Genomic DNA, 15530 nt, shown 5'->3' with positions numbered 1-15530 from the left:
ACACATGTAATTACTACTATAGACAGTTATTACACATGCATATATTATCACAGACAGGTATTACACATGTATATACTATCACAGACAGGTATTACACATGTAATTACTACTACAGACATGCTGTAAGTGTTACCATGTATCTGGCTTGTGTGAAATGCCTTTTAGGTCACAAAATACAATTGTATCTCTACAAAATATATCTTATAAGTGATCAATATCTCAAAGACTTTAAAGAACATGCACCTGATGATGAAATATCACTTATCTGTATACATATGTATCAAATAATGAAATATTACTTCTTGTCTGTAATAGTATAAGTAAATACAAGTTTATAACCAGTTTGAAACAATGAATTAATGTTCCTTACATTACAGTATATTGATAGAACATAGAATTACAAATACATAAGTATGTTCTTTAATGTCTGTGATAGTTAAAACAATTTTATCTGAAACAATATAATTAAAGATACATAGCCTGTCTGTGATAATAAATACAGGTGTATGACCAGTCTGAAACAGTAAATAAAAAAAAATGTCCCCATGTCTATCTATATGTTATACTCCACAGAGACCAAAATGGCTTTAATGCGGTCTGTGATAAGCAGCCGAAACAATTAATAAATGTTCCTAATATGTTTAATGTCAATTACCTGTCTGTGAATTTGTACGGGTAATATTACAATTTTATCAAATTTCTTTAAAAACATTTAGAGGAAATCCGTGAAGAAAATCAAGATAAAACATTTTAATGAATAAATTGTAAGTAATACATGCAGTAGGATCGTTTTCCTTCAGTTATGAAATACATAGGAACATCCATTTCTCCACCACTTACCCCCCATCTACTTTATAAAGCTTAACCTTTTAAAATAATGTTAATACCGCTATAACCAGACCTATTTGGTGGCATTAAACTCCTACTTTCACTTTCACATACTTCATTTCCGGTTAAGAGATACGTACGAAACTAAGGCTTTCGATTTAATGCTTTACCGAGCGCTGTGGAGGAGGGTTTATTATCTCAAATTCAAATCTCGTTCTTTATAAGATATCTTATAACCGAATTATATAAGATATCTCATTTAATTTTGTTTATAAGATATCTTATATATTATATAAGATATCTTCTAAAAGATATAAGATATCTCATTTAATTTTCTTTATAAGATATCTTATATCTTTTATGAGATATCTTATATAATATATAAGATATCTTATATCTTTTATGAGATATCTTATAAAGAAAGGTATATAAGATATCTTATAAAATATATAAGATATCTCATTTATTATATAAGATATCTTATAAAGTATATAAGATATCTCATAAAGTATATAAGATATCTTATATAATTAAATAAGATATCTTATATAATTTGGTTAAGTACTGGATCAACATTGCTCCATGCATAAATGACAACTTGGCTTGCCATACAGGTAAGACAGCAAATACACATAAGCTTTGAAAACCTGATATGCCGGTGGCTCTGGAAAGATTTCGGTTTGATATTGAGTTGTACATGCAATGCTATCTTAACACAAAATAAGGACAAAAGCTCATTACCTTCTTAAGTGGTGAATAATATACAACATGTCTTTAGAGTAACTAATCTTACCTGTACATGTAACTAATATTACCTGTACATGTAACTAATCTTACCTGTACATGTTACTAATCTTACCTGTACATGTAACTAATATTACCTGTACATGTTACTTATATTACCTGTACATGTAACTAATCTTACCTGTACATGTTACTAATCTTACCTGTACATGTAACTAATATTACCTGTACATGTAACTAATCTTACCTGTACATGATACTAACAGATGGTGCATGTCATTGCTGGTAAACAGTTGATGTATGGGCTTGAGAGATATCGTAAGTGTTTAGTTCTCCGAGACAGACCTACTTCCCGAAGCAAAGTCGAGCAAATAGACATGCTTTTAAGCTCAAACTCAGATTCTGTCCTCAAGTTCAATTTCTTGTTCTGGTATTACAATTCATAACAAAATCGCATTTTGTCAAAGGTTTTGAATGTTTTTAGATCGACATCAAGCCGAATACCATTCAGCGTTGTGTAGACTTTACTTTTGATTATGTCACATTATTTAAGAGAGAAGCAAGAACACAAGGTTTGGCATAGAATCCATGTTTGAGCATTAGAACGGTTTCATGAATACAAGCCACGAACCCAGGTCCCTATTCACGAAACCGTTCTCATGCTCAAGTATGGATTATGTGCTCAAGCCAGATTTCTTGTAGCTTACATAAATAATGTCAACGATCAAAAAGGCAATTGTAAATATTGAAAACAGTATTCGGCTTAGAGTCTCTTCAATTTGTTTTCCAAAATTTCATCTATAAACAAAATAAGAAATTAGGCTAAGGCACAAAATCCATGCTTGAGCATTGCAGAAGAGATTGTGTGAATTGAATGATAAGATAAACTGTCTAGGTATTCTATATTATACACATCGTCATATCCTACAAATAATTCACGTACTATATCATTTGCAGATTATTGTTCCTGCTATAATGTTTCTTATTTTGGAGGAAGAGTCATTTTTCTTTCAAATATACCATACCAAAGAGAGAGGTAATAGGCTACCCCAGCATAACAAGTCATCAGTAGTATTGTTCCTTGTCTTGTACTTCGAGTGTTTATTGATATCTATTCACAAAGAGGTTTAAACGGATGTGTATTCACACTATATACACGGAAACTCACCACTAGAAGGAGATGGTTGGGTTTTTTCCACGGAGACCTGAAGTGTGAAGTAACCTCGGTCCCTGGACGTGGACGATCCGGTATTGGCGTTATCTAATGCGATGTTCAGGTAACGTCCTCCAGACGTACAGTAACGCGACGGAGCGACGATTGACAGGAAGGTATAAGACTGAAACATCCAATTATGTATTATTTATTACAACCGAGAACTTAACAAGGCAGTACCATCATGTTTGATCCCCTAGCTAAGCAGCTGCTTTATCTAATATCTGTTTTCTCCAGCGTTCACCAATAGTGTTACGTATGCCAAAATGTGTTTAGAAAACATGTTCTTCATTGTTTGTTTTCTGACAAACTAGATAGCAAGGCCTTAGACTAAACTTCTGTTGTCACATAAGAAAGAGCATGCCGAAGGGTAATTTAAACCGTTAATTTGAACTCATAATCGATGAAAAAATGGCAAACAATAAATAAATAAATAAATAACAGGGACCCGTGAAACGTCAGTTTAAAAATTTAGTTTGTAGATGCAAAAAAGCTAAAACAAACTAAACATTTACCTCCACAATATGGTCTTCTCGAAATCTTCCTGAAATCCTAATCCTAGGTGTAAGTTGGACAGCAAGCTGCAGCACATAACCTAGTACTAATATTAATAACAGGCCTCCTCTGCTCTGACGACGCAATATATAAAAAATAATCGTGTCGTTAGAAAGCTTCGTTATCGCAGCTACACCACCTAACCATGGAGTACTTACCTTGCTGTATACCTGTCCATTACCCTGTGACAGGGTGAGCCTCGGTCCAAACACATTCAGGGTGAAAGGGGGCTGACTGACCACGCATACCGAGTGCGCGGTAGACTGACTCTGGAAGCCAATACTGCAGTGTAAACGCGGGAGTCTCGCACCGCTAAATCTCACCGTACCGACATCATTTTTACCCAGGGTGTGAAGCCGGAAATCGCAGTTGTCTTTAAATAGATCTTTGACCAAATGATAAAATATTAGTGTTTAACACAAAAGCATAATATAGCGCAAATAGTCAAGAATTGTCGTAACTTACAAACGACCGAAAGAGATAACAACGGGAGTGGGCCAGGAATTACACAAAAAAAAGTTGAAAAGAGGAACCCTGGAAGTAACATAGGTGGTATATGTACCGTAGCAAATTTACAATAATAGTAAAACAATACTGTTGTATGTGTATTCCGAACATCTTAACAGCTAAACGTAAAACTGAACCACAAACTACCAAGTAAGACAATCACGATCTCCGAATCGCCTAGCCGAGAAATAGTCGCAACTCTGGCCATCCGAAAAAGGTTTGTTTCTGCAATATTCAACAGACCGAGTACTCTCGATATGATCACGGTGAACAATCTTCTATAGATGATATGAATGCCATTATCAAAATGTATAGATTTCTATACAAATATACGAGTTGTATGAATATTTTACATAAGACGCAGTATACAGCTACATGTACGGCATGAATGTGTCGTTCTTGGTCGACTTCCTAATCTACCTGAGGTTCAATCAAAGTACGAGTATTGGGCTTGTGGATATATAGGACAGTAATGGATGGATGGATGGATGACGGGTTTCGCGCCTACATGAAACCGTCCTTACGGGTTTCATCTCACTGACGGAAGTCGGTGTTCTGTCGGCGTTAGGACAGTAAAATAATCACACCGTATAAATAGTAACTCACCACTATGACCAGGGGTTGGGGATGGAGGCGAGTGCTGGAGCACTGTGACCTGAAGTGTGAAGTATCCTCGGTCCCTGGACGTGGACGATCCGGTATTGGCGTTATCTAATGCGATGTTCAGGTAACGTCCTCCAGACGTACAGTAACGCGACGGAGGGTTGATTAACAGGGAGTTGTAAATCTGTAACACAAATAGTACGTATCACAACCGAAAACTGTACTATTTATCATGAAAAGTTCTTTTTACACAACCAGTAAGAGTTTCTATGTGACGTTTCTAAGACTAGTACGGTATGTACACTGTCACTCAGACAAATTACCAGTGAAGCGTATGCACACAAAGGTGTACCATGTGAACGAGTTGTCCACAAAATCGATGTCGATTCGGGTACACTGTAAAAGTATGTACAATAGTTGTTATATACATGTATGTACCTGAACATACCTGTACCAAAACTGTACTAGTTTACGCATTTATATTTGTTCCACAGCCAATAATTCCATCCATACTGAAGATATAGGTGGAGCTTATGACAGCAAAATATCTTTAGAAATGGTCATGAGGAAAGAGTTAAAAACATATAAATGTCCCACACCCCAAAACAACCCCGAGGAGGACCATACATTACTAGCAAAATAAACAAAAACAATCATCGCCATCTCAGACCTGTATTACATCATATCAGAAATTAACGAATGGGCCCTAGAGAATGCAACATCGCGATATAGGAAGTTTATGGGTGTTACTAAGACATGAAGTTAGTATAGCCAATGATACTCGCCTAGTCGGGTAACTTCAAACACAAACAACCCTGCTGGTACGACTGCACAACAGTACTGTTAAACAATACTAAACTACATAGAACATAAGGGGGGGGGGGTAGGAATGTCATCTTTAACAATGTTTTTCGACAGTGTCCAAGAAAAGGCAAAACGGAAAAGATCTCATCCCGTCTGGTAGTGTTACGTTCAAAATCCACCATTGACCAGGATATTTATAGAAGTATGAACAGGAAAAGACAGAGACACTACATTGATCTGAACAGAAGCACAATAGGAAGGAACTGTACTACAAATGTAGATCTTATATCAAAGATCCTTCCAGATCTTTTACACGATATTTTTCACTTTATTTTTATATTTTTTACCTACTGACACTATTCTAAGTTTCCAAGCCTATCATGATATATAAAACCTTGTATATCTTTAAAAATATTGCATTACATCATAACATATTTTTAAAGATATACAAGGTTATATATTATTTTTATTTTATTTTTTTCAAATGGTTGCCCCATAAATGACCATAGTTGTTGATGAGCCGTTAACTCAAACAAACAAACAGCTATACTAGAACTAGCTCTGCGAATATATAATATCATAACTAAAATAATTAGAATCAGAGGTGCAACCCATGATTTGAACATTTAACGTGAAACTGCAGAAATGTTCTAAACGGTAATACTGATAACACTGTATTATTAAAATACTGGATAACAGTAATGGTCGAGGTACCAAAAATTTCATTGGAAAATGCAGCCATCCGGAAACTTCCGGATATCGCTTGTACTACCACCATGACGTACAAAGGGAGACTAAAATATGCTACAACAACGCAAGTTACGGGGTCATTGACAACTAAATCAGATTTTTCTTCTTTTGTTACTCAAATAATAAAGGATTGTTTTTTAGAAATATTTTACATGTTATAGTGAATAGTTTGCACCAAGAAATATGAACGATAGAAAGAAGCATCCTCTGGCCCTGACACCAGACTAAGACACAACAGACATCTATCTGTCAAAATGTGTAAGCCTGGTGCCAGGGCCAGAGGAAACTCGGGCTACAACTAATGTTGCTTCGGACACAAGATAGTTAATGGAAAATTACGGTGGGGTTGACTTTTTTTACATCGAGCGCGGTCCATCCTTTTCGAATATACCATTATCTCGGGTGTTTTGTAAAACCGACTGTTGATATAACCCTTGCACACGTCTAATATTACTATTTCCACCTCAAAATAGGTTCAAATATTCCTGCTGTAACAGGAGGTCTCTATAAGGACAGGGATCGGTCTCTCGTTCTCTGGCACCAAATTGTCTGAGGAATAACCACTACTACCTCCTTAAATCTGGTGTAATATTGCAGTGGTCAATAGTGTACCTTCGACATGTCGATTGGTGATAATGGTAAGTATTTCTGCAATATGAAGTTTTTTTAGGTGAATTTTTTGTTTTGGGGGGGGGGGGGGGGGGGGGATAGTCCTTACTTTGCTGTTCACCTGTCCATCCCCCTGCGATAGTATAAGGGTCGGTCCAAACACGTTCAGGGTGAAAGGTGGTCGACTGACCACACAGACAGAGTGTGCCGTGCTTATACTCTGGAAGCCAATGCTGCAGTTTGAACTCGGAAGTCGGTAGCCTGTAAATCTCACTAAAGCTGCATCACTGTCGCCCAGGGTGTGGAGGTGGAAATCACAGTCATTTAAAAACCGATCTTTAATATATAGATAAACCAATAAAAATAAAACAGAAACAAATACAAACACTACAGCGTCAACACAAGGAATAACTTTAATTCGCGCAGTGAACACGACAATGATTTGAGAGGTGATCACGAGGAAAGAGCGTTTACTGTGCTACATGTAATCAAGTATAATATAACATCAGCAGACTATCGGCATGACTTATCTCTATAGGTATACAGGGTGGTATCAATGCATCTGGCCCCAAATGGCTTAAATTGTCTGTGGGTCGTAAAACAATACCACAAAAAAAAAAGACGAAAAGGTATACATACAGGTGGTTGTGGAGGCCATGACGTTCCCGGCCAGAAAGACGAACACCATCAGTGACCACATGTCCTTCATGGTTGTGTCATACACGAACACTTCAATCTACAAAGAATATCACTAATAAAAGCATATGTATATCATTATATTTTTATGACATCTATATCAGCGACTAAACCACGTTGTAAAAAGTAGATTGTTAACAATTCCAATAACACTGATAGCACCTGTTAGAGGTAGCCTGAAAGGATACTAACGCTGGTGGTTTCTATTAAAATTGTAAAAAGTGACCGAACTCGCTTCTACAACAGTTTGTTTTTAAAATTAAAAATTCGTTGTATGATCCTGATAGATACAGTATAAGTTACTGGCACGTGTATATGATCCTGATATATACTGTATAAGTTACTGTTACCTGTATATGGTCCTGATATATACTGTATAAGTTACTGGTACCTGTATATGGTCCTGATATATACTGTATAAGTTACTGGTACCTGTATATGGTCCTGATATATACTGTATAAGTTCCTGTTAACTGTATATGATCCTGATAGATAATGTATAAGTTACTGTTACCTTTATATGGTCCTGATATATACTGTATAAGTTCCTGTTAACTGTATATGATCCTGATAGATAATGTATAAGTTACTGTTACCTTTATATGGTCCTGATATATACTGTATAAGTTACTGGTACCTGTATATGGTCCTGATATATACTGTATAAGTTCCTGTTAACTGTATATGATCCTGATAGATAATGTATAAGTTACTGTTACCTTTATATGGTCCTGTTATATACTGTATAAGGTACTGTTACCTGTATATGGATACTGTATAAGGTACTGTTACCTGTATATGGTCCTGATATATACTGTATAAGTTCCTGTTAACTGTATATGATCCTGATAGATAATGTATAAGTTACTGTTACCTTTATATGGTCCTGATATATACTGTATAAGTTCCTGTTAACTGTATATGATCCTGATAGATAATGTATAAGTTACTGTTACCTTTATATGGTCCTGTTATATACTGTATAAGGTACTGTTACCTGTATATGGTCCTGATATATACTGTATAAGTTAATGTTACCTTTATATGATCCTGATATATACTGTATAAGTTACTGGTACCTGTATATGGTCCTGATATATACTGTATAAGTTAATGTTACCTTTATATGATCCTGATATATACTGTATAAGTTACTGGTACCTGTATATGATCCTGATATATACTGTATAAGTTACTGTTCCCTGTATATGATCCTGATAGATACTGTATAATTTACTGTTACCTTTATATGATCCTGATATATACTGTATAAGGTACTGTTACCTGTATATGGTCCTGTTAGATACTGTATAAGGTACTGTTACCTTTATATGATCCTGATAGATACTGTATAAGTTACTGTTACCTTTAAATGATCCTGATAGATACTGTATAAGGTACTGTTACCTTTATATGATCCTGATAGATACTGTATAAGTTATTGGTACCTGTATATGGTCCTGATATATACTGTATAAGTTCCTGTTAACTGTATATGATCCTGATAGATAATGTATAAGTTACTGTTACCTTTATATGGTCCTGATATATACTGTATAAGTTACTGGTACCTGTATATGGTCCTGATATATACTGTATAAGTTACTGGTACCTGTATATGATCCTGATATATACTGTATAAGGTACTGTTACCTGTATATGCTCCTGATAGATACTGTATAAGTTACTGTTACCTGTATATGGTCCTGATATATACTGTATAAGTTACTGTTGCCTGTATATGATCCTGATAGATACTGTATAAGTTACTGTTACCTTTATATGGTCCTGTTAGATACTGTATAAGGTACTGTTACCTGTATATGGTCCTGATATATACTGTATAAGTTACTGTTACCTTTATATGATCCTGATTGATACTGTATAAGGTACTGTTACCATTATATGATCCTGATATATACTGTATAGGTTACTGTTACCTTTATATGATCCTGCTACATACTGTATAAGGTACTGTTATCTGTATATGGTCCTGTTAGATACTTTATAAGGTACTGTTACCTGTACATGGTCCTGTTAGATACTGTATAAGGTACTGATACTGTATAAGTTACTGTTACCTTTATATGGTCCTGATATATACTGTATAAGTCACTGGTACCTGTATATGATCCTGATATATACTGCATCAGTTACTGGTACCTGTATATGATCCTGATAGATACTGTATAAGGTACTGTTACCTGTATATGGTCCTGTTAGATACTGTATAAGGTACTGGTACCTGTATATGATCCTGATATATACTGTATAAGTTACTGGTACCTGTATATGATCCTGATAGATACTATATAAGGTACTGTTACCTGTATATGATCCTGATAGATACTGCATAAGTTACTGTTACCTTTATATGATCCTGATAGATACTGTATAAGTTACTGTTACCTGTATATGATCCTGATAGATACTGTATAAGTTACTGTTACCTGTATATGATCCTGATAGATACTGTATAAGTTACTGTTACCTGTATATGATCCTGATAGATACTGTATAAGTTACTGTTACCTGTATATGATCCTGATAGATACTGTATAAGTTACTGTTACCTGTATATGATCCTGATAGATACTGTATAAGTTACTGTTACCTGTATATGATCCTGATAGATACTGTATAAGTTACTGTTACCTGTATATGATCCTGATAGATACTGTATAAGTTACTGTTACCTGTATATGATCCTGATAGATACTGTATAAGTTACTGTTACCTGTATATGATCCTGATAGATACTGTATAAGTTACTGTTACCTGTATATGATCCTGATAGATACTGTATAAGTTACTGTTACCTGTATATGATCCTGATAGATACTGTATAAGTTACTGTTACCTGTATATGATCCTGATAGATACTGTATAAGTTACTGTTACCTGTATATGATCCTGATAGATACTGTATAAGTTACTGTTACCTGTATATGATCCTGATAGATACTGTATAAGTTACTGTTACCTGTATATGATCCTGATAGATACTGTATAAGTTACTGTTACCTGTATATGATCCTGATAGATACTGTATAAGTTACTGTTACCTGTATATGATCCTGATAGATACTGTATAAGTTACTGTTACCTGTATATGATCCTGATAGATACTGTATAAGTTACTGTTACCTGTATATGATCCTGATAGATACTGTATAAGTTACTGTTACCTGTATATGATCCTGATAGATACTGTATAAGTTACTGTTACCTGTATATGATCCTGATAGATACTGTATAAGTTACTGTTACCTGTATATGATCCTGATAGATACTGTATAAGTTACTGTTACCTGTATATGATCCTGATAGATACTGTATAAGTTACTGTTACCTGTATATGATCCTGATAGATACTGTATAAGTTACTGTTACCTGTATATGATCCTGATAGATACTGTATAAGTTACTGTTACCTGTATATGATCCTGATAGATACTGTATAAGTTACTGTTACCTGTATATGATCCTGATAGATACTGTATAAGTTACTGTTACCTGTATATGATCCTGATAGATACTGTATAAGTTACTGTTACCTGTATATGATCCTGATAGATACTGTATAAGTTACTGTTACCTGTATATGATCCTGATAGATACTGTATAAGTTACTGTTACCTGTATATGATCCTGATAGATACTGTATAAGTTACTGTTACCTGTATATGATCCTGATAGATACTGTATAAGTTACTGTTACCTGTATATGATCCTGATAGATACTGTATAAGTTACTGTTACCTGTATATGATCCTGATAGATACTGTATAAGTTACTGTTACCTGTATATGATCCTGATAGATACTGTATAAGTTACTGTTACCTGTATATGATCCTGATAGATACTGTATAAGTTACTGTTACCTGTATATGATCCTGATAGATACTGTATAAGTTACTGTTACCTGTATATGATCCTGATAGATACTGTATAAGTTACTGTTACCTGTATATGATCCTGATAGATACTGTATAAGTTACTGTTACCTGTATATGATCCTGATAGATACTGTATAAGTTACTGTTACCTGTATATGATCCTGATAGATACTGTATAAGTTACTGTTACCTGTATATGATCCTGATAGATACTGTATAAGTTACTGTTACCTGTATATGATCCTGATAGATACTGTATAAGTTACTGTTACCTGTATATGATCCTGATAGATACTGTATAAGTTACTGTTACCTGTATATGATCCTGATAGATACTGTATAAGTTACTGTTACCTGTATATGATCCTGATAGATACTGTATAAGTTACTGTTACCTGTATATGATCCTGATAGATACTGTATAAGTTACTGTTACCTGTATATGATCCTGATAGATACTGTATAAGTTACTGTTACCTGTATATGATCCTGATAGATACTGTATAAGTTACTGTTACCTGTATATGATCCTGATAGATACTGTATAAGTTACTGTTACCTGTATATGATCCTGATAGATACTGTATAAGTTACTGTTACCTGTATATGATCCTGATAGATACTGTATAAGTTACTGTTACCTGTATATGATCCTGATAGATACTGTATAAGTTACTGTTACCTGTATATGATCCTGATAGATACTGTATAAGTTACTGTTACCTGTATATGATCCTGATAGATACTGTATAAGTTACTGTTACCTGTATATGATCCTGATAGATACTGTATAAGTTACTGTTACCTGTATATGATCCTGATAGATACTGTATAAGTTACTGTTACCTGTATATGATCCTGATAGATACTGTATAAGGTACTGTTACCTGTATATGATCCTGATAGATACTGTATAAGTTACTGGTACCTGTATATGATCCTGATAGATACTGTATAAGTTACTGTTACCTTTATATTATCCTGATAGATACTGTATAAGTTACTGTTACCTTTATATGATCCTGATAGATACTGTATAAGGTACTGTTACCTGTATATGATCCTGATATATACAGTATAAGTTACTGGTACCTGTATATGATCCTGATATATACTGTATAAGTTACTGTTACCTGTATATGATCCTGATAGATACTGTATAAGTTACTAGTACCTGTTTGTCCTGGGTATGTGAACACAGAGTGGGTATATGTAACTGATGTCGAGGTCCGTGAGATACACCCACGAGTTGTGACCTGTGACCCTATTATCACCGCTGTTTGATGGTTCTTGTGTGCTAGTACGTAGAAATCACCGATTAAGAAGATTTACATGTAACTGTGTTATCGGAGGGTCGATATATCAAGTAAGTATGCATCCTATGTATATATAAGTAGGTTAACCGTTACGACATAGTTGATGTCAAAGTATCATACCTGTGATAACGCATGTGTTGATCCCTCCTACGCAAAAATTATGTAATATTTCTTTCCTAGTCATCATCTTATGTGCGTCTAGCTGGTCCATTGTCTATTATAAACAGAAATTAATTATATTAGTAAATATGTATTACTATGTGTTGTGGTATTCCAACTTAACACTTTGTAATTGTATTGCACTTTCGGCTATTTCATTCCGATGGGAAAATATGTGTAATGTGAATTATGAAAAGTTCTTTTTATACAACCAATAACATTGTCTATGTGACGTTTCGATGGCTAGTACGATATGTACACTGTCACTTTCGTCAGGCAAATGAGTGTACGAGTTGCCCACAAAATCGATGTCGATTTTGGCTACTCTGTAAGCGTATGTACAATAGTTGTTATATGTACCGAAATACAGATGGCTTCCTTTATCTCCCGCTTGAACAGATTGTTCTCTGTCCGACAAGACATATGAACAGCTGCAGACCAATCCAACTCAAAAGTTTAAAATGCGTCTCATAGCCCTCCTGTCAACATTATAACAAGAGAGCAATATTACCGAAGGCCAATACAGATATCTGTATCGCACAGCCATAGAACACTCCTAGAATGTACTGTACACCCAAGATCCACAAGCAGAGAAACCCACTGAGGCCTACTGTGGACTACACTGGTTCCATGGTTACGATGTTTGCAGATCATTAGCAGACATTCTTGGACCGCTAGTGGGTAAATCGGAACATCATGTAAAGAATTCGAAACATCTACCGGAAGCTGTCTACCATCATAATTCAGGAAGACGAAGAATTTATTTCACATGCTGTTGTCTCTCTCTTTACCAACACACCCATTGACGACGCACTTAGAATCATTCGGAAACACTTAGAATTAGACAGATCCTGGCGCAAAAATACAAATCTCCAGATTCAGGACATCATGGATTTGCTGGAATTTGTGCTGGCGACAACATATTTCCGCACTGCTATGGGTAGTCCAGTGTTTTCCATTGTGGCCAATTTGTTCATGGAACATCTGGAGCAAGAAGCAATAGCCACTGCCACCATAGAATGTAAGCCCAGCTTATTGAAACGATATTTGACGACATACTTGAGATAATCAAGAAGGGGTGACAGAAGGATTTGACCACACATATCAACACCAAATTTAAACGTGAGGAAGAAACCAATGGCACAATGCCCTTCCTAGACACTCTACTGGTAAAATTATTAAGAAGACGGAACCGTGAGGGTATCGGTCTATAGAAAAAAAAAACATATGGACCAATACCTGAACTTCAAATCTCACCATCATTTGCACCAGAAGTTAGGCGTCGTACGCACATTGCTCAACAGATGTGATACAATAATCACAGAACAACAGGACAAAACACAAGAGCAGAATCATATAGGACAATGAGAACATATCCGGAATGGGCCCTAAAACGGGTACAAAAACAGTGTCAAAGTAAGGAGAAGAACAAGAAAAGGCCAATCAAGGATAAGAACAAAAACAAAGGTCAAGTGGTCATCCCGTATATAAACGGTATATCCGAAACCACCCAGAGGATATATCGCAGTCATGGCATAGCAACAGCCATGAAGCCCACAAGACGCTCCGTAATATCCTAGTACAAGTATAAAACACCTAAAGAAAACGTCGCAGATTACGTATACAAAATCGGATGCAAAAACTGCGACGCGTCGTATATTGGAGAGACTGGAAGGCGATTTGGGGTCCGCCTTGGTGAACACCGAAAAGATACAGAAACCCAAGAAGGTAGGAAATTCACCAGATCAGAAAGTATGCAGTCGGAGTCCCAGTTAAATAAATCGGCAATGACAGACCATGCCACACAGAAAAATCAAGTGATTGACTGGGATAACTCCAAAGTTTTGGACATTTAGAGCAATCTGTTCAAGCGGCAGATAAAGGAAGCCATCTGGATACGCCGCAGTGGGCCGGTTCTAAATCGAGACGAGAGGGCTCAAAGACTCCCGCACATCTATGATCAAGTATTAAACAAAGCGTAGCTGAATCGAATCATTTTGGTACATAAAACAACTACGCTTACAGCGTAGCCAAAATCAACATCGATTTTGTGGACAACTCGTACACATTTTACACCTTTGTGTGCATACGCTTCACTGGTAATTTGCCTGACGAAAGTGACAGTGTACATATCGTACTAGTCATAGAAACGTCACATAGACAATGGGATTGGTTGTGTAAAAAGAACTTTACATAATCCATACTTACCAACCTGAGGAAAATGTTAAGAAAAAATGTGTTATGTGAAAATTATTATAAATATGTTAATTGCTTGTTAGTTAGTTAGTTCGAATTGTGATTTTGTTAACACCTCGAACACTTTTTTTCAGATATGCAATGCAGAGGTACTAGCTTTGCTTTAAACCTGCATAACATGCACTTAAAACGGCTGATATTGACTCAGTACTCTGAGGTTACTTTAAAAAAAAAGAGGCACAGAGGGCCTGTATTGCTCACCTGGATATTTAAGCAGTCAAAGCAAAAATCATGTTGGGCCTTATATATCAAATTAGATTAAGATAAAGCTATAGGATAAAGTAGGTAAAGGTCAATTTCATTCACAAACTGTGTTGGTCTCCATCTAAGGAAGCTACATGATAAATACCACGACTCCATGCATTTCAATTCTTCAAAAGAAGTTGTTTGCAGTTTGTGACCTTGAATGAAGGTCGAGGTAATTTACAAAAGCAAACTTTGTCGGTCTCAATCCCAAAAAGCAACCAGTCAAATAATATGATTCTATGCATTTCAATTATTCAGAAGTCATTTGATAAGTTCGACATATTTGACACCTGTGACCTTGAATATGGGTAAAGGTAATTTTCATTCTCAATCCTAAAGTATTT

At 35.5% G+C, this 15530-nt stretch overlaps 1 protein-coding gene across 1 annotated transcript; it reads right to left on the bottom strand.

The window, feature by feature from the left end:
- Positions 1-2335: 2335 nt before the first annotated feature.
- On the bottom strand, positions 2336-12366 carry LOC110446216. Its single transcript, XM_021491257.1, has 7 exons — positions 12343-12366; positions 7253-7349; positions 6723-6949; positions 4454-4634; positions 3499-3725; positions 2741-2909; positions 2336-2370 (listed from the first exon to the last, which is right to left on the bottom strand). Exons 2-7 carry the CDS (start codon positions 7320-7322, stop codon positions 2336-2338), a joined length of 909 nt encoding a protein of 302 aa, XP_021346932.1. The 5' UTR covers positions 7323-7349; positions 12343-12366.
- Between the last annotated feature and the right edge of the window lie 3164 nt (positions 12367-15530).

This window comes from Mizuhopecten yessoensis, unplaced genomic scaffold (genome assembly GCF_002113885.1).
Source record: "Mizuhopecten yessoensis strain PY_sf001 unplaced genomic scaffold, ASM211388v2 scaffold309, whole genome shotgun sequence".
NCBI classification, from domain to species: domain Eukaryota; kingdom Metazoa; phylum Mollusca; class Bivalvia; order Pectinida; family Pectinidae; genus Mizuhopecten; species Mizuhopecten yessoensis.
This window is presented reverse-complemented; position numbering and strand designations above follow the sequence as displayed.

Bases quoted from the DNA above. Each gene is read 5' to 3' on its own strand.
- LOC110446216 (XM_021491257.1), bottom strand. From the start codon at position 7,322: ATGAAGGACATGTGGTCACTGATGGTGTTCGTCTTTCTGGCCGGGAAC. The intron at 3,726-4,453 runs GTGAGTTACTAT...ATTTGGTCAAAG, and splicing joins CCCAACCCCTGGTCATAGTG to ATCTATTTAAAGACAACTGC. The intron at 2,910-3,498 runs GTAAGTACTCCA...TGGATGTTTCAG, and splicing joins ATGGACAGGTATACAGCAAG to TCTTATACCTTCCTGTCAAT.